Source organism: Lepisosteus oculatus, chromosome 4, assembly GCF_040954835.1.
Source record: "Lepisosteus oculatus isolate fLepOcu1 chromosome 4, fLepOcu1.hap2, whole genome shotgun sequence".
In the NCBI taxonomy this organism is placed as follows: domain Eukaryota; kingdom Metazoa; phylum Chordata; class Actinopteri; order Semionotiformes; family Lepisosteidae; genus Lepisosteus; species Lepisosteus oculatus.
The window spans coordinates 21,886,297-21,912,260 of record NC_090699.1 but is presented as its reverse complement, the minus strand read 5'-3'; the positions used below and the strand labels follow the sequence as shown (position 1 = coordinate 21,912,260).

Below are 25,964 nucleotides of genomic sequence, written 5' to 3'. Positions count from 1 at the left end.
AATGTATTAAAGGAAATCCCCCAGTGTCTTAGCTTCAGCATTGAGTGCATGGGGTGCTGAGTGAGTCACTCATTCAGGAGCATGCTGTGGTTAGACCCCCCAGAGGCATTACAGCAGCTACGAAAAAGGAGGAAAGATCAGCAAGGCCCAGGGGCTGTTCACCTCGCAGCACCACAGCAGCAGAAAGACCCCATGAGCACCGTGGCAGGGCGCCTGAGACCTCTAGCTGAAGCCCAGTTATCCTGCTTGGCAGAGCTGTGCAGCAATATCAGGAACCCGCAGCTAGGTAGAGACTGCCAGCAAGTGAGGAGCCACTAAACCTTTTTTTAATCATTTGTTGATCTACATTTATTTTACAAAAAATAAACTAACTGCAGTTAACAAAGGAAATTAATTCCAACAGAACAATATTTGTTAAATAAAACAAGCGTTTTAACATGTTCAATAAGTGCTTCTTTGCACTCTTTACAGTTCAAAATAGATTCCCTCTGCAATCCCATCACACTCCTACTAGTGACAAACGATAATCACCATAGTGTGTACTGACATTTCCTGCAGTGACACTACTGCTTAAATTCAAAGTCAACAACTTGCCTATCCAAGCAAGTCATCTAGATTCGAGACTGTCTCTATTGTTTATAATTATTTGGACAGAGGTTACAAACCTTTTCTAACTACTTTGTCATCCTCAACAGGCTGACTTCTAAAAAAAGCAGAAAACGAGATAAAGTTGGGTACTTAGTCTGCTGCTAAAAGAAACAGTAAGGCCCACCAGGACGTACAATGTACAGCATTACACTGGGCCAATTTTTTACAGCCAATTACTTCAATGAACACCACTATAATACAATTCTATTTACAAAGGAAGATTTCTCTGAGAACCCCGCCACAGCTGGGAGAGAGTCAATAATTGTGTTTATGATAAATACGCAATTTGCCAGGCTTGATTTATTTTCTTTTAAATGGGATTAGTGCGACATTTTTATCCTATTTTAAGTAATCAACTAAGCTGGAAATGAAAAAGAAATCACATCCTGTTTAATGTAAAACTGTTCAATATGTCCTGCAGCTCCTGCTCAACAGGAACAATACGTATCGTTTCCTTCCTCAGCAACTCGGCAGTGGATTGCCCTTCCTTGGAACGCAAATAACTAAGTTTGATTCTACTGCTGTAACCTTCAATGATCAAATATTTGAAGGCAGAATGCGAAAACACATCTTTAACACATCTACATCAACAGAGGTAGCAAACTATCATTAAACAGAGCCGTGTTACAGTCATGGTTGCACAAATGTTACTGAAAAGGGCACACCGACTTACTGCAGCTATTATTATTATCATCATTATTAACATTTGACAATCACATTGATTAAAATAGTATTAAGCTATTAATATGAGATACAGATGCAGAGCATATCGTCTAACTCCTCTTCCAGTTAAGGTAAAGAGAAATCACACCCTGTTTAATGTCAAACCGTTCAATATGTCGTGGCCTGCAGCTCCTGCTCAATGGGAACAATACATATCGTTACCTTCCTCAGCAAAGAAATAATGTAAAGCGTATTTTCATTTTTTAATTTATTTTAGCAGATTTGATAATATAGTTTCTATTCATAAGAAACTTGCTTAAGTTCTAAAAAAGAAGCTTTTATGACATTTGAGACAAACAAATAAGGATACCCTGCACTACATCACACTTTCATGTCCTGACTCTTATTAGTCATCGTCAATCCATTTGTGTACTTTATTTTGTTATCATCTTCTTGAAGCATTTCTCACTACCTGAAGCATTTTCTCACCAGCTAATCCCAAAATCACATGATACAAGGCTGAATATTCAACCACACACCTCCTCTAACATGAGCCATTAAAAAACTCTGGGCCCACCCAGATGAAGTTGTGGGGTCAAGGCAAGAGGTAAGTGAGACACATTACCTGCAAACTCCGGCAGATGAAAAATATAAAATAAACTCGTTATATTTTTGTACTGGAAAACGGTGGTTAGATTAGGCCATGCTATGCTCTGTTATATAGAACCAAACACAATGTTTGCTTGCTTTATAAGAAACTGTCACTAAGTGTTTTTTCAGGACCCTATGCAGACAGCACAATCCGGAGAGGAGTGAGAAAACACAGGGAAAAAGACTAGATTAGGGGCTGGAAGAAGAACAGGGGACGTGTCCAAGGTGCGCTGGTGTTCAGTGGGGTGTGTCCAGGGCAAACTAGTCCAAGGGAGTCCGGAAGAAAAGAGAAAGCCAATGTCCAAAGCCAGGTGATCCATCCTGACACAGACGAACGAGGTTAAAAGCCGGAGTGGGAAGGATCGGGGGAATAAAAGGGGGGTAACAGGACCAGACGCTCCCAGTCCCGGACCCAGAAGGTCAGGACGCCGTTTTGAAGCCTATGCCTTCGAGTCGCTCCTGGACTCACGGGAAGGCGGCCTTCCAGGCGTCCATCTTTCAAAGCTGAGCCCAGATTGGCAGGAACGTCTGGCTTTTATAGGATGGGGGGCAGGAACCGGAGGCAGGTGCAGGAGATCAGGAATAAAATAAGAAAGGGCTGGAGCGTCCTTAAGAGGAGGGGTTTACGATCGTGACAGAAACAGTACTAACAAGAGGAACCAGAATAATGCAGGGTTGAGAGGAATATCATTTGTAGACAGGATTAATGTCAGTTCATTATGATTGGAACATCAAAACCTAAGTTTGGGAAACTGGTTAACTGAAATTTTTAGAATCCTGAAATGTAATGATAAAGGTCACCAAAGAAATTCAGACCTAATTAGCACTCAGCACAGTGGTCGGTAGCAGCTCACACAAAGAGAAACTGCAGGCAGATTGTGCAGTTGAAATGTGAAACAATCGGCCCACACTGCTGTTGCTGATTCACTAAGTTCCTTTGAGAACTATTGAATAGTATCTAATATTAGCAGTGCAGGACATCTGCATGGTTATTTGAAGCCATTTTCAGAATGTGTTCAATAATCAAAGTCAGGTTTCAATATACAGTATAAAGAATATTTCAATAAAAAAGCAAAGTGCACTTTTTCCACACTGAATAAGGCCCTTTCCCCTTTAAGTGGACAATCTTCTTTCTGCTCAGCAGTTTAGTCTGCACATCATCATGCATCCTGCTCTTAATCTACAACTACAGTCCAGGGCACTTGATAAGCAGTGCAATTGCATCTTCTTTAAAAAGCCATTTACCTGGGTTACGGACAAGAGACACAAGAAGGCATTAATGAAGCAATATCCTTTGTTTTGTCTGCTTTTTGCAAAAGGGCACCACTAACAGATGAAGGTGAAATATATGGCAGGAAGCATTTTTTCCCTGAAATTCAGCATAAATGGTCCGGATGAATTTGTCACTATGGCAACAAACTACTTGGTAAGCATGCAGTTTAAATGACAAGGTGGCAAATTGATTACAGAAGAGCGCTTCCTTATGTCCTCCTGATCCTCATACCTACAATTTAAGTGGACTTCTCTAATACATTAGATGTAAGATATAACGCTGTACAGTATATTTCATTTTAAGGCTATGTCCCACACATTGCCCAGCTGTAAATGAGCACTGACACAGAGCTGGGCTGAGTCAGGCTTCAGATTCATGACTATCTCCCCACGTCAAACCTCCAGCAACAGGCCTTTATCTCTGCCACCCTGCAGTTTACTCAGTACTAATCCATGCCAAGGCACAATAAAAGAACAAACAGGTTTTTAACCATTGCTGTATACTCTCCTTTTATCAGATGGCTTATCACTTGTGTGCATTAGCCCAAGGCCTAAACTGCTTGGAATTAAAATTTTTATTTGAATTAAGATACTTTAGTCATTACTGTTTTTTTTAAAGGATTCTGTGTTTTAAATGAGTGACATTTGTCTCTAGCTACGGGTTAATCTGTTTAATAAATATACACTTATATTATATTTTATTCAGTTATCAACACATTTTCAATTAAATCTGAAAAATGAAGAGAGGGATAATAATTTAATACCATTCTGTATTTCTGTTTTTCAGCAATACTTTATATAATAAAATACCTCCAGAAAAAGCCAGTGGAGTATTTTCAAGTAGACAAATGATTCCTGGCTCTTTGGTTTCACTCAGTTGGTAAGATAAAAATAAGAGAGAACAAGAGGGAAGAAGTAAAAGAAATATCAACAGGAGACTAAAGGGGAGGAGGAAAACATCTGAGACAGTGAAGAGAATAGGTACTCCACATGGAGCACAATTTTCAGATACCAAAAGATTTCTATCATGCCACCATCAGCCTCTTCTTTAATCAAAATATTAAAACATTATTGTAAACTGCAAAGAGAGTTTTGATTAAGTATAAGACAGGGCTGTTACTGAGTTGTGTTACTATTGTTTTGGTTTAAAAAGGCCATGTATATTTGTTCTTTTCAGAGTTATTGCAAAAATATCTAACTAGATATCCAAAATCCTAACTGGCCTGCGAATACTTCAGAAAAAAAACTTCAGAAATATTGGGCTGAAGTACAGAATTTCTCGTAATACACTCTTGGGTTCAATTAATTTTTAAATTGGAAGACGTTTCGCTGATCAAACATTGGACAGATCAATTCAAAGAACCTGTGCTGTGGAACTCCCACGGACCCTCGGGCATTAATCACACTAACGAAGGCTTCCTTGCTTGAATCCTCCCATTACAGACAGAAACCTCTGTTTATGCAGTTCTTCAGTTAATATATTAAGTAGATAGACAGTAGATAGAACAGATTTTAAAACAGGGTTTGGTGTTTTTTTATTTCAAACTTTGAGTGGTTTCTACTTTACAAAAGACACTGGAGGAATGAATTCTGAAGACCAAGGAAAATGACAGATGCCTAATTTTAAAAAGGCAGCACAACTTCATTGTCCACCTTTTTATTATATTTATTGAATGGGGTTTTATTTCTAAGACACTGCTCTCAAAATTATATGGAGGGATTGAATTTGTGATTGACAGTGGACAGAGTTAACACAAACAAGCTACTTTACTTGTACTTCTCTGATTCATATGTATAGTTAATTTTTTACAGAGTATCTCAATGCCAGGTCTGATTCTACAGAGGACATTAGTTTAGTAAACTGGCACATTTATACATTGATTACATCCAACCTTTGCTTCAGAACCCTCTTTTGTAAACAGAATTCATCTTTAATTTTAGTTAACAACTCCTATCAAAACAGACATTAATCAGTGGGTCACACAGAGGAGGTTATCTAATTAAAAATATAACTAAAAAGAACAATAAGCTACGATGTACTAATTTAATATAGGAAACTAAATAAACAGAGTTCCGCTTTCCTCATATACTAACTGCAAGTTCCCTTACAAAGTGATAGATCTATCTCATAAATAATGAAATCCTTTTCTCTAGAAGACGTGCATCCCATTTCCTTTTATTTCCAGTGCAGATCCAGAGCTTCCTAAGAAATATCTCGGGGGCGACGAGTTTTTTTTTGGAAAGACTAATATTACATTTTGAAATATGAAAACAATTGAAGCAGTTTCAGCACATAAAATTGCTTAATCGAATTTCACAACGCTGCAGCTGCTACCCCTATAATTTGCATTTGTTTTAGTTCTGGGGAACTGATATGCCTGTAATACATTACCAGTTATATATCTAGATGACACAAATGTCAGTTTTATTTTTTGTTGCCCTTCCCTTTTCCTTTATTTATTTCTGGAGCAAATACATCCACTTGCATGGTATATTGTGAAAAACTAATGTTAGCACTTCAAGCTAAGATATGTTTCTACCATTAGTGATCTAACACTTGAAAAACAATATGCTAAATGAATGTTTGATACAATGCAATGAAAGCATTTCTCCCTAGGCTAGTAATAGTCATTACACTTGTATGTACTGTAGCACTATGGCCCTGACAGACGAACAAGATCAGGATATTGCATGAGACTCAAAGCAAAAGACACAATCAGGTAACACGTTCCTGTGCAGGGGGCTGCAGAGCCAATTTAATCAAGAAGCGTGCCTTCTTCAATGAGAACGAGACTCAACATTTTGTTAAGTGACACTCTGAATTTAAAACTTGCACCGCATGATAAGAAGGAAAAGGAAAATCAGATCATGATGAGGAGCATTGCATCCTTCAGATACGGTATTTTAACAAACAGCCCTTCTTAAAGCCCGCTTGTCCCTTGTAAAGACTTACTTTTCACTGTTGCTGTCCTAGTGCAGTTGTAAAGGATGGCCAGTTCTCCAAAAACTTTTCCTGGTCCCATTGTACACAGCTTCATGCCTTCTTTGGTCACCTCAACCTTTCCATCTAAAAAATAAATAAATAAAAAGGTTATTTATATTCAATAAACAGCTTGTCATGAAATTCCAAATTTAATTTCTTACACAGATGTCTTGCAACTAGATAATGGAAAGCCACCAGGATTTGGTTAGTATTTTGTGGGTGGCAGACACTTGTGTTCAGGAATCGCCGGGTTATTATGATCTTCATTTATATTTTATTATTTTTTCTTTATATGTTTGTGAAGAGATCATAGAATACTACTGAGAGCTTACAAAACATACTTGAACAGTGATTCCAGTCGAAATACTGATATCCAAGGGGCTCAAGATCAAATTGAGCTTAATACAGTAACCACATGCAAAGTTCATACAACAATGACAAACAAAACAGGTCTAGTTGATGAAGAATGAACATCCAGCTTAGCCTTCACATTGTATTGGAAGAAAATTCAATCCCTTCTAGCACAGGGCACCTACAGTATGTTAGCTTACTGCTGTGTGGGTTTTGAATGGCAGCTCATTACTGTAACATACATGAGATTGTAAAGTTCATAATGTGTGGGGCTGAATAAAGTGAAATATTGAAATTACTGGCAGATATATACAGTATATATGACAAGGCAGCTTACACACAGCTCCATCCAAAGCCTAAAGGCAGAAATAACCAAATTAAGAAAGGTGTTTTTCTCAAAATGAGCAATTTTACCTGAAGCTACTGTAGATGAAAACACTTGCTTTGGCCTGCAAGTTCAAAGTGGAAGTGTGTCCAGTACTTGAGCATGAACACCTCATCCAACAGATTTAGAAACGGAGAGTTTTCTTTAGCATTGGAATGGTGAGCTGCCATCTCATCCCGTGCCATATTGCACACTCTTTTGTTCCCCAGCCCAGCTCAAAGGTCACAGTGTCAAAGCATGAAGAACCAACCCCAGAAATTCCTTTCTTTACCAGCTGACTGAACCACCGTAAAGGCTATAACAGTCTTCATATGTCCCAGATAGGAGTCTAAATTCTCTTGTAATAATGAGGGGACTTATTTAACAGTCAATGGCTTTCACTTCTCTCAGGAATAATACTTATTGTAAGGCAGAAGCTCTTTTGTATCCTTATTTAGAAAGTGCATACAATGGTATATACTGGCTGATATAAGGAAAAATAACTAGAAAGCAGAATTATAGAACTATTACTGTTACATTCGAATAATCTACTATTAGAAATTTACATTATTCATAAATTAAAATTTATTTTATTTATTATAATCTTTTTGTGAAAATTTAGTGCCACACATGAGGTGCATAATCTCTATTGAAAACCTTTTTAGGTTCAACCACAATATCCTCATGTGGAGTAAACAGAACCATAGCTATGTTTCTGACAAAGAGATGGAATCAATGGATTACTGAAAAGGCAAAACAGCCAAGTGATACAGAACATACCCATCTTGGATATATTAATTAGCCCCCCACTACCTCCATCTCCATCAACCCATCATGAAAACAATGTAAATTAGACAGCAAGCTCATTAAAATATAGTACAGTATGTGGTAATTCCTTTTCATTTTAATGTCACCATACTTTTTCAGTTAACAAATTTATGCAGGTCTATTCCAGCTTGGAAGGGTGAGAGTATACTGCTTCTTTTTTCCTGTTTTTAATTATTACTGAAGTATTGACATCAAGGCATATAAACCATTAAAAATCTGAAACATCTAATTTGATTCCAGAGTAACCACTAGAATTGTGCTTGTTGGGGTCAATGTCTGAGTTAACATGAAAACACCAGCTACCTGATTTTGAATTCATTTTTAGATCGCAGGTGTCCCAGAGATAGATACACTCCAGGGAAATACTGTGAATCAGGAATGAATGTCAGAAAGCCCAAAGTGGCTACCGTAATAGCTGAGCAGTCTATATGGCAGCGTAGGAGTCAGTTACTGGATTGTTCACACACTGTATCTGGTATTTTGCTAGAGGGGAAGTAAAATTATTTTGTCATCTGGAAAATTCCCACTAGGAAGATCTTCCTAAGATTACGATATTGCTCATTTCGGCTATGCACAGAAATTTTAATTATGTCCTGAAACAAACAACATGAGGATCAGTTGCTCTGCACTACAACAAAACATTAGGTTACTCCTATGACCCTGGTTCCCGTAAAATGAAGAGTAACCAGCAACCAATGGGATAATGCAGGATTAAGCATTTATACTAATCTCACAGACAGGTTATCTGCAACAGGGCAGCTGTCTTTGAGGGGCTTTTGGTTCATCTGGAGAACCACAGTGAAATTTAGTGACTATGTTAAGAGACTGGTACAAATGTGCACAAACAGTAGGTCAGGTGCATGAATTTGCACATAGGAGCAGCTCAGCTCTTTACTAGTGTTGTCGTTCATTTGCACATTAATATGCAGTTAAATCATCCGTGTAACAAAACAGTTCATGTCAGGGACCAGCAATAATTTAGTTATTATTTCCCATTAAAACTGAATCCTTACACTATTCCCAAATTTCAGTTTACCAGCACATAACACTCCTTTATTTCTATTTGTTATTAAAAGTCTGCACCCCATGACCTGAAGTAATTTGATTGATAAGGACTGAGATTTTCTTTCCCCACCTGCAGTGCAAACAAGTTCAAATTGCTTCTTTACCACCCCAACATAATAATGATAAACATTATTCTATATGGGGTCTCTAAAGGAGGCTTCTCAAAGCGCTTTACAGAATGACAACTACAACAGTGAAAAAAATACAAGATAAGCACAATGAGAATACACAATGAAGGAGATAGTAGACAGGGGTACTGAATACCCACCCAGAGAAGCTGACTGACTGTCTGATATCCTTGGGGAGAGAGTTCGAGAGCGTAACAGGAGAACGTCCTGTCACCCATAGATGGGCGTGGGGGACAGATAGGAATTTTTAATAATTTTTACATTGCTATTGGCTTCTATTGATAAGTCTGCAGTAACAAATTGAAAATATTACAGGGCTTTTTTTCAGATCATATCAAAATAAAAATGACTTCTCCAACCAATCGTTTGAGGAAGACAAAATAATTATTTTGCATTAGGTGTCATATTGAAGAAGCAATGTCCAAACCTAATATTAATGGTGTTCAATATAGAAAAAAAATATCCCAAGCTGCAATCAGAAACAGCTAACATACTGTATGATGCTTAAAATTAAATTGAGAAGAAACAATAACAATAAATATTAAAATTTAAAAATTAGTGTAACTTTCATGTCACAGCCGAGTGTTAGTGATAGTTAAAAATATACTATATATCCCAACACCATAAATCTCAGTAATGTTATGTCTACTAAGAACGTGTCAAAGAAAAGTGTGCTAGATTCTCATCTTGATTTCTTCTGGTAATAACCTTTACCATCTTTACCTGTCTTATTTTTAAGCAACCAAGTCACAGATTAACAGACAGGCCAAGATTCTACACAACAGCAATTGCAGATTCACTCTTCCTTGCATTAGAATTTCATTGCATTTCAGTTTGTTTGAAACAATCTGGTGTCAATCATAACACCTAAGAGGAAAACAAGATCACACCAATATGAATTTGTATGAACTACATTCACAAATTCACTTTCAGGGATATGTTTACCTGAATCGTAGCATTCAATTATCCCTTTATAAACAGAACTTTATCAATCAATTTCATTTATTAAAATTGATTTTTATTGATGAAGTTTCTTTCAGAAGCATCTCAAGGCACTGTACAAAAGCAAGCAAAAGGTTAGACTCTATAACCCTGGCATTAAAGGTTCAAGCCTGAGTCATATCACCAGAATAAAAACGTATTCAGGATTGAATAAGTGGCTCCTTGAGTGAGAATATCCAGCATCTACGCCACACACTTCCCAACACTACAAGAGCTTGATGAATTATAACTCAACTCAAGATAAGATCATTGAAAACGCAGTGTTACGATTTATTGCTGTGCAATTCACACATCTCCCAAGCAAAGTTTAATTCTCTTATCAGACACCACCAGAGGAAAATGGCTCGCAGGTACTGAAGAAGGAAATTAATCCTTCTTATTGGTGCAACCGTTCAATTGTCACAGTGATTGAAATGATACTTCTAGGAAAAGGATAAGATGTTATAATAAAGTCTCATTATGATATTAATATTTAAACAAAGGGGTTTTTAAGCAGTTTAGAAAGGCTGTTTCTGTTTTCAGTATCTTGTCTTACTGATTGTGCTTTAGTTCCCATCCACCCAGTGGCCATACCACAACACGTTCAATTCATTCAACTCTTCGTGAAACGCATTATCTCTCCTAGGTATGCATAAGGGAACTGACAATGTAAAACTGAAGAGATTTTATTCAAACTCTTTCCTGCTGATAAGATTTTCCAAGACCGTTTAAATATCTAATATCCTCACAGTCTAAAAGGTAACAGATCAGTTAATCCAACTTCTCTTATCTGGTAATCTACTCAATCACTAGCTAAGAACTAGAGCTGCAGTCCAATGAAATCCATTTGGTAAGAGTTTAAGGTTAATCTAAAAAGGTTAATGTATTGTGTTAAAACGCCACCTGCTTTTAATCAATCTAAGGATCATGCAGGTATTTAGTGTATTAATTATAGTTCATTAAATCATATTCAGCAACCCAATAGTAAAGCATACATTGCAAAAACATGATGTCCAGAGAATCAAACCCCATTCTGACATCATAGCAGAGTTTAGTTGGAAAGGAAAATTAAAACTGTAGCATCACTAAAAAAAAGACATTTGGCTTCCCAGACCAGAAAAATCCCATCGTAATATACACAATAATGTCAGTCCAGAATGTGTTGTGTTTTTGTGACCTGTTAACAAATAAAACAGAAGCTTCAAAGCTAATTTTGTTTGCATTGGAATATCCAGTCCTTTCCCTGCTCAGTCAAAGGAGGTACTAACACCTACAGGATATATCTTCAGTATGCTGAGAACTGTACAGTACATGTACAAAAGGAAAATGCAAATGCTCAACTGTCAAAATTAAAGCTAGACAAGTACCTGTGGGGTGTATTTACAATTTTTTTGAGCTGTCAAACATATATTTTGTGTTACACTTTTCTCATCACAGGTAATTCAAATCTGTACAAATTTAATTACCCTGTTTAGAAGTACATTGTAAAAACATGTTCTAGCAAGAAATGAAAGAGATGAATACACATTGTGACAGCTGCCATTATTGAATTTTTTTTCTGTGAATTTACCAGAAACAAATCTCTTCTGAAGATGAATTATCTTTTCCTGCCATTGCAGGTAACTATTTACAGCCCTTGCACAGTGATTGACAATCACAGCAATACACAGCCTTGAGACAGAGAAGAGAAAATGCCAAACACACCAGGGAATACTAACAAACGTGTCCTTATCTTGGATTTTGGCCTAGTTAATCCCTCTTCCTGTTGTTGTTTGGAGATGTTCCTTTAGAAATCCTGTATGCAGAAATCCTCACTTCCTTTTTTAGTGTTTTAGTTTACTGTGTACTAAAACATTGTCTGTTACAGATTTACAGGTCATTCTTTAGAGCAGTTTAGGAAATCCCAGCCGCAGAGGTGAAGATATCTCGAGGACATAACACATTGTTTAGGCTCTGTGCTTGTCTCTGCACAGTTGGACGTACAGCTTAAGTTATCATTGACACGTTCCAGCTACAGGCAAGATCACAGTCCTAGCAGTGTTCCCAGTAATCTCACTTGCTCAAGGTTAGGCCTTGCTGTCTTGGAAGTGGCACCCAAAAAAATAAGTGAGGTTTGCATCCCTAACAAACAGACAAATCAGGTGCAATTTTGATTACAAAGAATTTTGGAAGAATAGTGAGAAGACCTTTTCATTTAATTTGAATCTCTTAAAACAAGCATAACCAAGACATTTTTTATGAAATTATGTTGGAACCTTTTTTTCCTGCAGCATAAGGATTAATTCAATTCTTCAAATAAGGATTTTATAAACTGAAATCAATAAACTGTTTATCCCACCATTTTTACATATATTCTGCAGATCTTAAATCTTTAGGAAAGGAACTATGTGTTGTGCAGCAACAAATAGAAAGTAAGCTGATTTACTTGACTTATGTTAGAGAGGATTTTGTTGAAAGACTAGCTTTATCGCAGACTTAAGCATTTATTACCTTCTTATCAGAAAGCATTATGAATCAGTACCACTACTGCTATTGCTTAAACAGTGTACTAGATTTAAAGATACTATTTCCTTATTCAGAAAATGCTTTTAATGTACTAAGGCTATCATTCTGACAGTGAATAACAGATTGTATGATGGAGCATCCCTATTTTTACATCAAAGCCTCACATTACACTTGTATCAAGCAGGGCTTAGCTTTCATTGTCATCGGTGTCCTCATGTCAACTGTTATTGCAAACAAGATTGGTCACTTGAATGCTTCACACATTCTCTGCTACATGTAATTTACTATCAGATGAGTAAAAAGATTTTCAATTTCTGTAGGTAAACCTACTAACAGTATAACTTCACTTGACAAAATACAAAAACATTCCAAGAAAGTCATCTAGAAATTCTTGGCAACACCTACTCAGACTGAATTCAATGCACATGCTTAACTCAGTTGACATTTACAAAGGATTACATAGGATTGTCCCCCATTGCAATTTATTTAGCAGATGCTAGTCATTTGAGTTAATCGAAGAGCATAACAGAAACTGATTAAAAAAGCTGGAAGGGAATTATTTTTTTCATGCTAGTGTAGACAGATTATGACCAATCTGAAAACTCTCAAGACACTTTGGGGAGTTTGTTGAGAATTGTAAGAGCCATAAGGATGTCATCAAGCTAATGTGCATCTTCTTTAATGCTGACAAAAAGTCAGACCTTTTTCAAATGTCACTTCACACAAGCACTTGTTTTATACTGTAAACCCTGACAGTGCTGTACTACTTAAAGTAAGTGGTACGTGATCGGGCTCTTTTCAGATCACTAGTGGATCACAAGCACTGAAGAATAATTCCAAAAAAATGTGAGAGCACAACATGACTGAATTTTAGGCAGGATGAAAACTGTTAGTCTTGTGAAGCACTTTGGGAATCTCTATAAAAAGTTTTTATACAACTTTTTAAGTTAACCATTAGATCTCCCCATACCACAGAAAGCCTTTGGCCCATGCTGTGTTGAAGGCACAGACATAATACAGAACTCTTGTATCTGACATTTTCTTAACAACAATCATAAAGACGCTAAGCAGTAGGCCAAGGTTTAAGACCTGACGTGTAGCAACATTATGACATATGACGTCTTCTTATTTAACTGTATCTATTGTAAAACGGGATAAAGTACCTATCACTCAGCAAAGCCAAATGCATAAAACTGAATAACCTTTTATGGATTTTTTCCATCCAGCACAAAAACAGCATGGTGCAAAACAAAGGAAATTCAAATTCTCAGTACATTTTAAGAATAAATCTTACTTGTGCCTCTTATGTTTCCTTTTTACACATCCACATCTTTCAGCACACTCGGAAAACAACTCTCTAAATATGCAATTGTATGAAACTGCATCGTTTACATGAATTTTAAAAGCAGAGGCATCAGATGTCCAAGCAGACATACCAGTATTTTTCCAAAATAATGGAGGTGCACTTTTTATATCAATCTAAATAGTTATCCAATATGAACTAATACAACCTGTATGTATTAGTCAATGTATTAGTCAATCAATGTATGATTTGTACCCTGCAAATCTAGCAATTTTTTCTTCTTGTTGGAAATAGCAGCTTGTCACAATCCCTGTACCACTATACTGAAGGATGTGAGACATTTTTTCTCTATTTTCCATTGACCACAGCCAATAAAACAAAACTGTTCCAATTTATAGCCAGCTGATTGTTACAGTATGCCTTTATTTTTCAATGCACTTATTTCTAGTGCTTGTTGTATTGCTTGAGACAGGACTATCAGATTGTTGTTGAACACCAGGCTTTGAGTTTTTATTTTAGGAGAAGTGCTGTAGAATAGTGGTATAGAAGGGAACAGCAGTATATTTGTTCATGCTGTATAAATATAGTCAGACTAACGTAGTTAAAATAAATTCTTGAGGGCTTAATAACTAAATATGGGATAATGAAGGAAATGTCATTAGTTGCTAGCCCAAAGTTAGTATAAGCCAATTTTAATTCAATTTTTTTAAACTGTCCTTTTTAATTACATTTAGCTGTAGACAGAACTGCTAGAAAGTTTTTGCCAGGATTGGTATACAATGAGAAGTAAACATGGGATAAAATACAAGTAATCCTGTCCTGTTTCATTAGTTCAGGCTTTGTTTTTGCTCTTGGGAAAACTGGTACATTGATTAAATGTAATCTGATCTGGCCCTCGGATTTATTCCTAAAGTTATTCAGGAAGGTCAACTCTAGGATTTGGTCGAACGAGTAGGAACATTAGATTTTCTCTTTTTATAAGTAGTATATGACATCAGGGAACAATGTATGATTTTAATTAAAATAGATTGCAAATGTCTCTGGTACTGTCAGTGGAAAATAACATTAGTGCTGAATCAATTGTATGTACTGAGTCTTTAGACAATATTCAATAAGGCTTTTGCACTTTGGGTCACCCTCATGACTACCTTTCATGGAAATATGTTTTTATTTATAAATGTAAGATTTTTTTAATCATAAGAAGAGTTTTTTTCAATAAACATTTTATTTCAGTCCTATCTTTGCCATTTCAAAGTTGTGTGAAAATCATGTTTAATAACACACAATGAATAAACAGGTCTGTATTTGACTGAATTTCTTTAAATACTATGTTCCAGCAGCAGATTGACTGCATTTTATTTTTAAGAACCCTTTCACAAAAAGTGAGAATTAAATATAAAACCTCACATAATCTTGATGATGATGATCTGTTTTCCTTCTTACCAGGATCTAACGTCCATACTGTAGCTTTAAGAATACCTGAACACAAGGTGCAAAAGCAAGTTTAAACATCACTTAATATAAAACATTTTCAACAATAAGATGGTTTAAATTAAAAGGATAATAAGATGTTTCACTTTTTTTTTTACTTATCAGTAATTGCACAGCTACCCAATTATGAATGAGAATAACATAAGGTTTAATTTACACTAATAGCCTTGTCTCTCATGATGTCTAGTCTGGAATATTTGAGGGGCGCCATTACAAACAATAATTAAATAAATATAGTAAATAGCTTTGGTTTTAATTCAGTCCCAGCTTAGCATGAACAAGCTCTCATTGTATCATAATATTATGTACGTAAAAGGAAAGTAAAAAATACGCTGCATTAAAAATGCAAAAGGAAAATATTAGAATGAAAAAAATGCAAAACGTTTACATATGATATGAAATATTTAAACCCCATTATCCTGATTGAATTGTTGCATCATACAGAGAGAAACAACTGTGCTTAATTTGTAAAGTGCAGCACAACATTTACAATTAAAATTTGCAGAGAATCACACCAACTCTGCTGTTGTCATCTGTAAAACAAGCTAAAGAGTTATGGGCTAAAAACAAATTTTAACTTGTCAATTGTCATTTTTACTGTGATAGCTAAATGGAAGTAAAAATAGAAACTGTAAGTGTAACAGCCACACTAAAAGTTTTAACAATAAAGCCTTGTTGTTCTCTTGGTAGTACATCTTTAGTGTGCATTTGATCCGTCAATCAGACTTTTGTTCTAATTGTTTTACTATGTACATTTTTCATTTCTCTAAACTCTGTCCAGTGTATGTCACAGGTCAGTGGTCACTGCCGACCACACACACAAGGGTTGTTTATTGTTGTTTTGTTTAAATAAAATAGCAGGAGTTATGGAAATCAAGAGATTATCAACATCCTACACCGTCTGATCTACAGTGAACAGCAGTCATGCCTTCATTCTTCTTTCGTGACTGTTAGAAACCTATACTGCTCACTCTGCAACTCTAAACTTAGTTACTGTCCACTGTGACAACCAAATGCTTTTAAATTATCCTTGTTAATGTAATTGACACTCCAGTTTCATGTTAACTCCCGGGGACAGTTTAATTGGCCAATTAAGAAAAGGACTGGAACACGCTGAAAAAAGTATTGGCTGGTGCTCGTGAAAAAACCCAGAGACCTTAAGCAGCACACAGGAACAAATCTCATTCAGTAAGCTTCAAATGTGATCAATTTATTACAAGCAAGGACGTCTGACAGGGTGAAGATGATTGCAGCTTCATTCCAATTACCATAATTTTGTACCAAGAAGTTTTGTAAATTTTAACTTCAATCAGAAAAGCTTGAAATATGGTGGGCTTTTCTATTACAGACTTGTGATGCAATTGTCTGTAATTTAAGATCATGATTTATGATTTTTAATGTGATCGAATTCCTGAGGCTTTTGATTGTAGTCAGGCTGTCATGCACAGTAAGTAATGCAGCACTCGGGTCTAATGAAATTACTCAAATATTTTAAACAGATATTAGAATCAGAAAATGCTAACTGAATTACAGATCAAAGAATCTGAAAGAGAAAAGAAATCTAAGCTTTCAGTCTGAAAAGTGCCACATATGTCACACAGTATCACAAAGAAAATATTACAAAAGTTATTCCTGGCAGCGTTGGCTGACTCACAGTCCTGATCAGCCTCTGGACAGACTGCTGTGGGATGTTATGTCACTTTTCCTGTGCAGCTGCACCCAGCTGGCAAAGGTTGGCTGGTTGGATTTATCTCCCGTCACTGGGGAGCTGGTCCCACTGATGCTGTACTGGACTCAGTTCAGGAGAAAAACCAAGCTATGGTTAAGACCTTCACATTGCTTTTTTGAATGTATTCCAATTTTAATCCTTGCACTATGTTGTCCTACAGGAAAGTCAACATTTGCAGATGGCATTGCAGGTAAAACTATAAGGTAAACTAACAGGTAAAGCAGTAAGGTATCCCTCAATCTTCATCAAAGTTGTTTCTGTGTTACAGCAGATTCTTCCCCACAACCTAACACTTCAGTGTTCTTGATTACATAAAACCATGACTTTTAAAATTGTTATTTAAATGAGCATCTTAATTACTTTTTGCAATTGTAACTCATCTCAAACACCAGACACCAAACATTGAACACCTGGTGTTTTTATGAAATCACATGACTTCCTCAGTATTTTGTTATCCAGAGAAACAATACTCTGTATAACAAACCCATCTGCTCACTATGTAAAATGTAAATAACATTATGTATGCATCTGATGAGCTATTGATTGAAAAACCTATACTGTTGCATTTTCATCCGTATTTCAGACAGTGATATCAGATGAAAGATTGGAGCTTTCAGCAAAACAAAGACCTCCTTTGATCATTCATCTGTATAACAGGAAAAGGTCTGCAGATTTCTTGTTGAATAACTGCTACTGTAGGTAGTATATTTACCTAAAAGCTAAATATCAAATTGTAAAAACATTTTTAAAGGTTAGGTATTTGGCCCTTTCAATTATGTTTTGAATTTCAAGTTACAATTAATGATGTAAGCTTTATGATTTTTTTTTCCAATTGCAGGATAATAATAACAGTATTATCTATAAACTAGCTATGTATGCTATAACAGGTTTTTACAATTTTTCTGGCTGCTTGATAGTTTTTCTTTGTTAGAATGTGTCCAGGCTTCTATTTATTTTAAATTCTTTGAATTCTCTTTAATTCTTACTTGCATTCTCTAAGCATCTTAGATACCCATTTTAGACAGATTTCTGGTGTGTTAAAAAAGTGTCCCGTGTTAAAAAGCATTATCATTAGAAATCATAAAGAAATTATTTGCTTACAAGAACACAGAGTAACCCTCCAAGATCACTCACTTCTAAAATCTTGTTTATTCTTTCAGTTTCCAAACCAATATGAAAGTCCTTCGTGGTATCAAAGCCCCATGAAGGAAAGATTAAAAATCTCAGAGCACAATGGACCAAATAAATACAGTGTCTGTTCAGTGTGGTGAGTGCCACAACATGTAACCAAGAGACAACAAATGATCAGATTAGGAGAACACATTTTTGGTGGTCTGTCACTGTTCATGGCTTGTGGAATCCCCCCAGGCTTCTATGATATGACGATGGTCCCCTTTCAGAAAAGCCTGCTCAGTTCCAAAAATCAGTCCATCACAGAGGTATCAGTTAACAAAATATCTTCCGTTTCTCTTCATCTCCTGTGGATCATCTCTTCAAGTATTCTATAATCCCCCAAGAGGAACCAGAATATCAGAATTCCTAACAAACTCTATTCCTCTTCCTTAAAAACTATTCTTGACCTACCCAGGGAACACCCTGAAACAGAACTGGACTCATCTCCTCTATAAATGGGCAGACTTCTCCTTCAATGTAGGTTTATGTCTCTTGTCACCTCAGAGACCTACTGGCATGTCTTACATTGCTTAACTTTTGGCTCCCAGTTTCCAACTATAACCAGCACTCATCTACAACTCTGCAAAGACTGTGGAAAATTCTACTTAAAGCCAGGAATACATAGTAGAGTCAAATCCTAAATTCAGTCTTTATCTACCATTCTTTAGCTAAGTCCACTCCATAACAAAATACTTGCAAATTTTATCCATTACCTTCGCTAAACCAAATTTATCTGGAATTAAGACTACCAATGTTAAAGCACAGGGTGTGCTATCTAAGATAAGATCAGATCACTTTATTAGCCATATGCAATTTCTTGCATTAGGAATTCATCTTTTCGCATACCCTAGCTTGCTCTCCATGAGACACAGACACACAGACAAGGAGAGAAGCTTGAGGTCAGAGCGCAGGGTCAGCCATCGATCAGCACCCCTAGAGCAGTTGGGGTTAAGGGCCTTGCTCAGGGGCACAACAGAGTAGGATTCCTCTGCTGGCCACAGGATTTGAACCAGCAACAGCCACAGATCCTTAGCCACAGTAACACTGCTCCACCATCTACACTCTCTATAGCTGATTTTACTCCCAGCTCTCTCCCTGAACTGCAAGAGCTTTGACACAGCGCACAGCCCTCTGCACCTGACTGCTGTTATATTCTAATTTGCTCATCCTATGGAATGTTCCATTATCCAAGAGGACAATCACATGAACTCCTTTTTCACCAGTGGAATTACATCATCAAATAAAGGATCAGCCAATTAAGACAGGCATGTCGAATTTAACTCAAGCAAGAGGAGGCTTCAGCTGGCACCATCCCACAGAGTATATCAGCCTCTAGGAGGTACTTAAATTAAGAGACACTTCTTTACACAAAGGGTTGTGGGAGTGTAAAAGTAAGTTACTCAGTCAGGTTGTCAAAGCTGATTGTTTATTTTCCCAAGAAATTGCTGGATGAGATCCTTGGATCATTTGCCTAATAGCATCTAATGGGTCTAATGAGCTTGTCTGATTTATAACCCTTTTTATGACTTCCTATTATATCAACACACAGGTTCTGAAAACGTAGCCTCTAGGATGAGCTAATACAGCTAGATAAACCTCACCCAACTTGCTCCCCGTCTCCCACTTGCTCTTGCCAAAGCTTGACTCTTATTGATTAGAGGACTGGCTGTGGAGGAAATGTAAGAAATATGAAACAGTTCTCTAATTGATAATGAGCTCTCTGTCCATGTGGATATATCGGTAGAGAGAAAAATCAATATTTCATACTTTGTCTAGAAATAACAGTGACATCTTCCTCACTTTATGTAAAAGGGGTGATGTGTTGCGTAATATTTTTTCCAGGGAATCTCAGCAATAGCAGAGTTCCATGAATCTGCAGAACAAACTATCACAGAGACATCTGTGCAGGCAAGACGCCAAGATGTAGGAGCCAAATCTAATAGTATACTATTGCACTTAATGTTAAATTGCACATTACACCTAATTATTTTTCTATTAGTACTTCACTAGAAAGTTAGAAGCATTTTGTAATTTTATGCTAATTGTGTCCCTTCTAATGCTTACATAATGAGTTTCCAAGCATTAAAGAATTAATCACTCTGAAGTAGGGACCACAATAGTAATTTTAAAGTGCATTACCTTTTTTTCCAAAATGTTGCATTTTACTGCTTTACAGATAAGACATGGAGGACCTCAATCAGCCTTGAACTTCTTTATTATTGCTGTTTTTATCTATCTATCACCTTGGAAACAGGAGGGACACAGGAGGTACAATTCAATTTATATTTCAGTTGGATAAATAAACTGTGGCAATGATGATTTATGAAGCTTAATGCTGCCATGCCGATCAGATTCAGGAATTGCTCTCTTATCACCTGCTAAGGAATGTCACAGGTTTAAACTCAGTACAAGAAACTGATTCAGCACAGACTTTTACTTAACAAGGGGTTAACTGTAGTAATGCTGCACTATCAAGGGAATCGCATTGCTTTTTATGAAATAAGTTTGAGATCAGTGCCATGAGCAATAAAGATAAAATCCTTAAACTGAAGGCACTGTACACTTCACACTGTATTACCCTGTGAACATACTGTTTTTTTTTCATTTAGCACCAGACTGGAGTGTATTATAATGTTCAGATTTCTGCTAAAACTAAGCCTTTTTTTTACTTAGGAATACACTTACAAATCAAACTTATCTTTTAACACTCTACTTCATGACCTCTTACAGTGAGAAAACTGGGGACCTTTTCAGTATGTTAGGCCTCAGTTTTGCCTGATATACACTGCTTTATCAAATGCAAACTGCTGAGCTAAAGTAAAGATGAAAAAGGATTTCATCCTATCTTAACTGAATAAAAGCAGAAGGGAAATTCCTTTGTTGCTTTTCTGCATTTCATGAAGGTCATTCCACATCTGTATTATGCTGTGTCCCATTTCTACGTGACAAACGTTTCAAAAAGGAAACATGTAAAAACATCATAATTAACAGGAATCAATACAAATATAGAGCTACTACATAATAAACTTGCCAGCCCAGGACACAGCTGTGTTCTCAATGCTAGAAAGAAGAGCTGCACTTCAGCAATCACACTATTCTGTGGTGTTCAGGTGTGTGGACCCCATGCCTGACAGACTCATAAATTCACATCATCAAGGCGCACAGCAGTGACATTCCTCTAGTATGATAATCACAGAGAGATTTGGAGAGAAAGAGGATTGTGTTTATGTAATAAAGATGTAAACTGCAGTTACTGGAATCCTAGAAGCACTACAGAAAGACACACTGAAGATTTAAAATTACACTTGAGTTGCAGCATGGAAATACCACCTGTTAATCAACTAGATAATGCTGTTGCGCCTGTGGCTGGAAGGTTGCCGGTTCATATCCCGCAGCCGGTCTGTCCTGTAGAGTAAAACCAAATGTACTGTGTTGTGTTCCTTGCTAGTTTATCTAGCTATACACATGCTTTCCTGTCTCCAGGACTGTGTAGTCTGACTCTTCCATCATTCAGGCAGCAATGAAGTGCCGTGTAACTAGAAGGCTGTGGGATTAAATCTCAGGACAGACACTGTTGTTGTACCTCCAATTAAGGTACTGCAGCTGAACTGGTCATCTGAAATCCGCAGTTGTATTAATGGCTGCAAAAGTGAGTCACTTTAGATAAAAACACCAGCCACTGAAATTAGTAATTTCCCATTTTCTGAGTAAAATTAGCTGTTTCTTGATGTTTGTGTGCGGTAGAACCCCAGCTTGTCTCTATGGATATGTGCCTCCATGCTAATTAGACTACCAGATTATTTAAAAAAAACCATCTCTGGATACACATACAGATTTCATTTGAAACAAGCAAATACATCTTTCTGAATCCAATCACCCTGTAAAGTTAGGACCATCTGCCAACAAGGATGCTGATGAACCATTTAAGATTTTCATTCTTTGGGTTGCTTAGCAACCAAATTCTTGTTAAGGCAGTTTGAAGCACCTTGTTCATGACTGCTTAGCTGGTCTTTGCCATTTTGGAGTGGGTGGAAATATCCAAAACCTTTCTGCTGTTTTTGAAATGTATGTCAAAAACTATCAACTTAATATATTTATCTTTGTTGGATGACTATTTAAGCCTTTTTTTCATCTTTCACCAAGAAAGGCATTTCTCTTTGTTACAATTTATATCAAGCTAATAGGTTTTGGTCAGTCTGGCTTATATTTAACAAAATACAATTGTATAACATAAATATATGATCAAGATCCAAAAAAAAAGATGACTAATAATGAAAACCTAATGAGTAATATTTATCTTAATCCTGAGAATTTTAGAAGACTGAGTTTCAATACTCTGTCTTACTATTTTCCTGCACCCATTTTTTACATTCTAAACTAATAAAAAATATATTAATCAGTGTTATAATGAAAAATAAAATCATCATGATCTTAATACACTTGATTCTTAAAGTAGTAAATAGTTTATATGACAATAAAAATGATTCTCTCAATTCGAAAGAGACACTGTTATCTTACATTCTGCCTTGCATACTGCATGTAATATTAAAATACAACAGCCAGTATATATGTTTTATAACAGATGTCTCATATTAAAATAAAACAGGTATTGAAAAGTAAATAGGTATTTCTGCCATCAGGCTTCCAATAGCATAAAACTGTCAACCGAGTATTCCTCTGTGACCTTGTTTCAGAGCAGTTATTTCTCTGAACTGAGAGATAACTGAATATCTATTTTAGATTAACTAAAGGTGAATTTTCCAAAACCCACACTAAAATGGATGAAGAGGAACTTAGGCAAGTTATCTGATGCTTTGAAAGAAAAAGAGAGTGCTATCTAATTTTGAACCCATTTATTTCGTTTATGAGTTTGTCTAGAAACATAGCTGAATTCCAGAGCAGAGATCACTAGAGAGTCACTCTGCTGTTCAGAAGGAAAGTGTCAACCGATAGACATAGTATACCCAATTTTCACAAAGATCTAGTCCTAATTAATGCCAACAATGAAATGTGGCATTGATTAATTGTTGAAAGGAATACTGAAGGTATTACTTCAATGAAGGGGCTTTTTTCAACCCACAACAGCACCAGGACCCAACAATAGGTGTCTAAACATTGCTCCTTCAGGCAATTTCTAAAGGGTTAATTGCCAACAGTAACAACATTATTTTTATTCCTGTAAAAACAGTTTAGCTAAAATCCTGTAGAGCCTGGAATGGAAAATTTGCCTTAATTTATTTGCCCATTTACTTACATAAAAAGAAGTACATTACAGAGTTTCAGTCATCAAACAAACCTCTGCAGATCTGGCACAGCTTGTACAGGTGATCACCAGCAGGGTCCTGTCTAGCACAGAAATCAGCCAAAAACAACACAATAAAGGGAAATAGGATTCTTGTCCACATAGCAGTTGGGAAACTCAATTCTAATCCTGTTATATAAAACAATATGTTATATATTCTCAGGCACAGAGATGTCAAAAGGACGATTTCCTGTTGACTAATTTCTTAAGGTTTTATGCACATATGTTTTATAACTAAACTCAGGTAGTCATAAATAGAAATCAAGTGGTTAGGTAAAAGAGTACATATGGAATTCATTAAACTTATCTTTGTTTTAGTAAAAGCTAAATATTTTTACCATGTTTCATAAGAAAGCACAATATTTAGATTCCGTTTTACATTTTAAAAGTCACATAATGCACATACAAAAATACAACATGCATGTGTCATTATTATATAGTACATGGAGGATTTCATGATTAGGGTTTCATGATATGTAATTAATAATAATAATAATAATAATAATAATAATAATAATAATAATAATAATAATTGCTTACAATTATATAGCGCTTTTCTGGACATTCAAAACATCAAAGCACTTTACAGGTAATGGGGACGCCCCTCCCCCAGCACCAATGTGCAGCACCCACCTGGATGATGTGACGGCAGCCATAGTGCACCAGAACGCTCACCACACATCAGCTATCAGTGGGGAATGAAGACAATTCATAGATGGGGGTTATTAGGAGGCCATGATTGGTAAGGGCCAATATGAAATTAGGCCAGGACACCAGGGTTACACCCCTACTCTTTTCAAGAAACGCCCTGGGATATTTAATGAACACAGAGTCAGGACCTCGGTTTTACATCTCATCCGAAGGACAGCGCCTTTTTACAATACAATGTCCCCGTCACTATACTGGGGCATTAGGACCCACACAGACCGCAGGCTGAGCACCCCCTACTGGCCCCACTAACACTTCTTCCAGCAGAAACCTTAGTTTTTCCCAGGAGGTCTCCCATCCAGATACTGACCAGGCTCATACCTGCTTAGCTTCAGTGAGGTGCCAGTTGTGAGTTGCAGGGTGAAATGAATGCTGGTGACATTAGTTTCATGTTTGACCCAGCCTCTTTCCTTCTGCAGATGTGTTTTATCATCAGGTAAAGCCTGCAGCACATTTTGTCAGTCATTCTGTTCTACCTTTAAGCCCTAATCAGTGCAAAAGTAAGAAAACATATTTTCTCCAGATTGTTTTTACTCTGATCACAGATGCACATATTGTAATATTTTCTTTTTGTTACATTTACTTTAATGATATTAAAGGGTTTTTATCATTTACTAACTGCTCAACTGATTCAATCCACATCGTTTTAACTCATTAAAGACCTATTTTGTGTCCATTATATTCTGGCTTAAATACAGGTATGGCAGGTATTTTGGAGCTTAGGTTGCTACGCTCTGGGTTTTCCAGTTAGGTAGAGAATAAAATACATTTATTATTGAATCAGGAAAACTTTAAAAGATAAAATTGTACATCTTAAGCATTTTAAATGTCCTAATGTTGCCAACTTTATTTTTCTGCTCAACAAAATGAATATCATTCTTTTTTCAGTAGTCCCATTTAGTAGTTTGTGCCCGTCGATTTCACAGGCCTAAAACTATAATCATGCCCTTAACATCTGACAGGGTTATAACAAGGAAAGCTTAATGCTGATGATATTAATGGGTCTCTGAAATTTAAAAAAACAAGATGTTGAAAACCTTTAATTTTATTCCAAAAAGAAAGATTTTTACATCTTGTGTGACACTGATGAAAATCAGTAAATAATCAAGATTGAATTAAACTTTGATTAAAACAAATAATAAAATGTAGCTTCAGAAGTCCTCTTGTCTCTTAATCAGTAATAGTAAACTGGAAGCTTTTTCCTTAACGGCATTTGAAGAACTGGTTCCAAAAACACTGCAAATCTGTGCGCAGTGAGAACAGGAAATGAAAGATTATGGAGAAATGTCACAGTTCATATCCTGGATGCTTCACTGCAATGGTGATTCAGTTTTTCCAATGACCTCTAGTCTGTTGTTGGTTCCATGTAAGTTTTAGTATTAAGACATATTACTTGAGTCAAATGAGTAATGGCCCTGTACAATGTCGTATTTCCACTGGATCAGTCCATATTCAAGCAGACCCTTTTTCCAACCAATCTTATTTAAAAGAAACTAAAAGGAAAGCAATTTAGCCATATGTGTCCTTTTTTACCCCGAGCAGTGGGTAAAATCGAACACGTAAACAAGACAGTAACTTTTATAAATGCCTGTTGTGTTGTGTCAGATGACACCCTTGTTTAACATAATTTTTTATGCTACTACAGTGGCAGGCTGGTGTAATAAGCTGTGAACTGTAAATCTGTTAACCCTGCTTTTAAAATGTTCTTTACTTTGAGCTGCCCAAATCTTGGTGGGGTGCCATATTACCTGCTTTTAAGGACATGTTGCTACCAATCAGATCCACAACCTTTTGAATGAAACAACAAAAACATACACAT

General features: G+C 36.4%; 1 protein-coding gene across 2 annotated transcripts in view; it reads right to left on the bottom strand.

Moving 5' to 3' along the window:
• prkg1b (protein kinase cGMP-dependent 1b) overlaps nt 1-25,964 on the bottom strand; it is a 143,946-nt gene that overhangs the window by 85,304 nt on the left and 32,678 nt on the right. For both annotated transcript variants that reach the window (XM_006630376.3, XM_006630375.3), the window contains exon 3: nt 6,188-6,301. In XM_006630376.3, the coding sequence (XP_006630439.1) occupies nt 6,188-6,301 (114 nt within the window). The remainder of the gene's footprint in view (nt 1-6,187; nt 6,302-25,964) is intronic.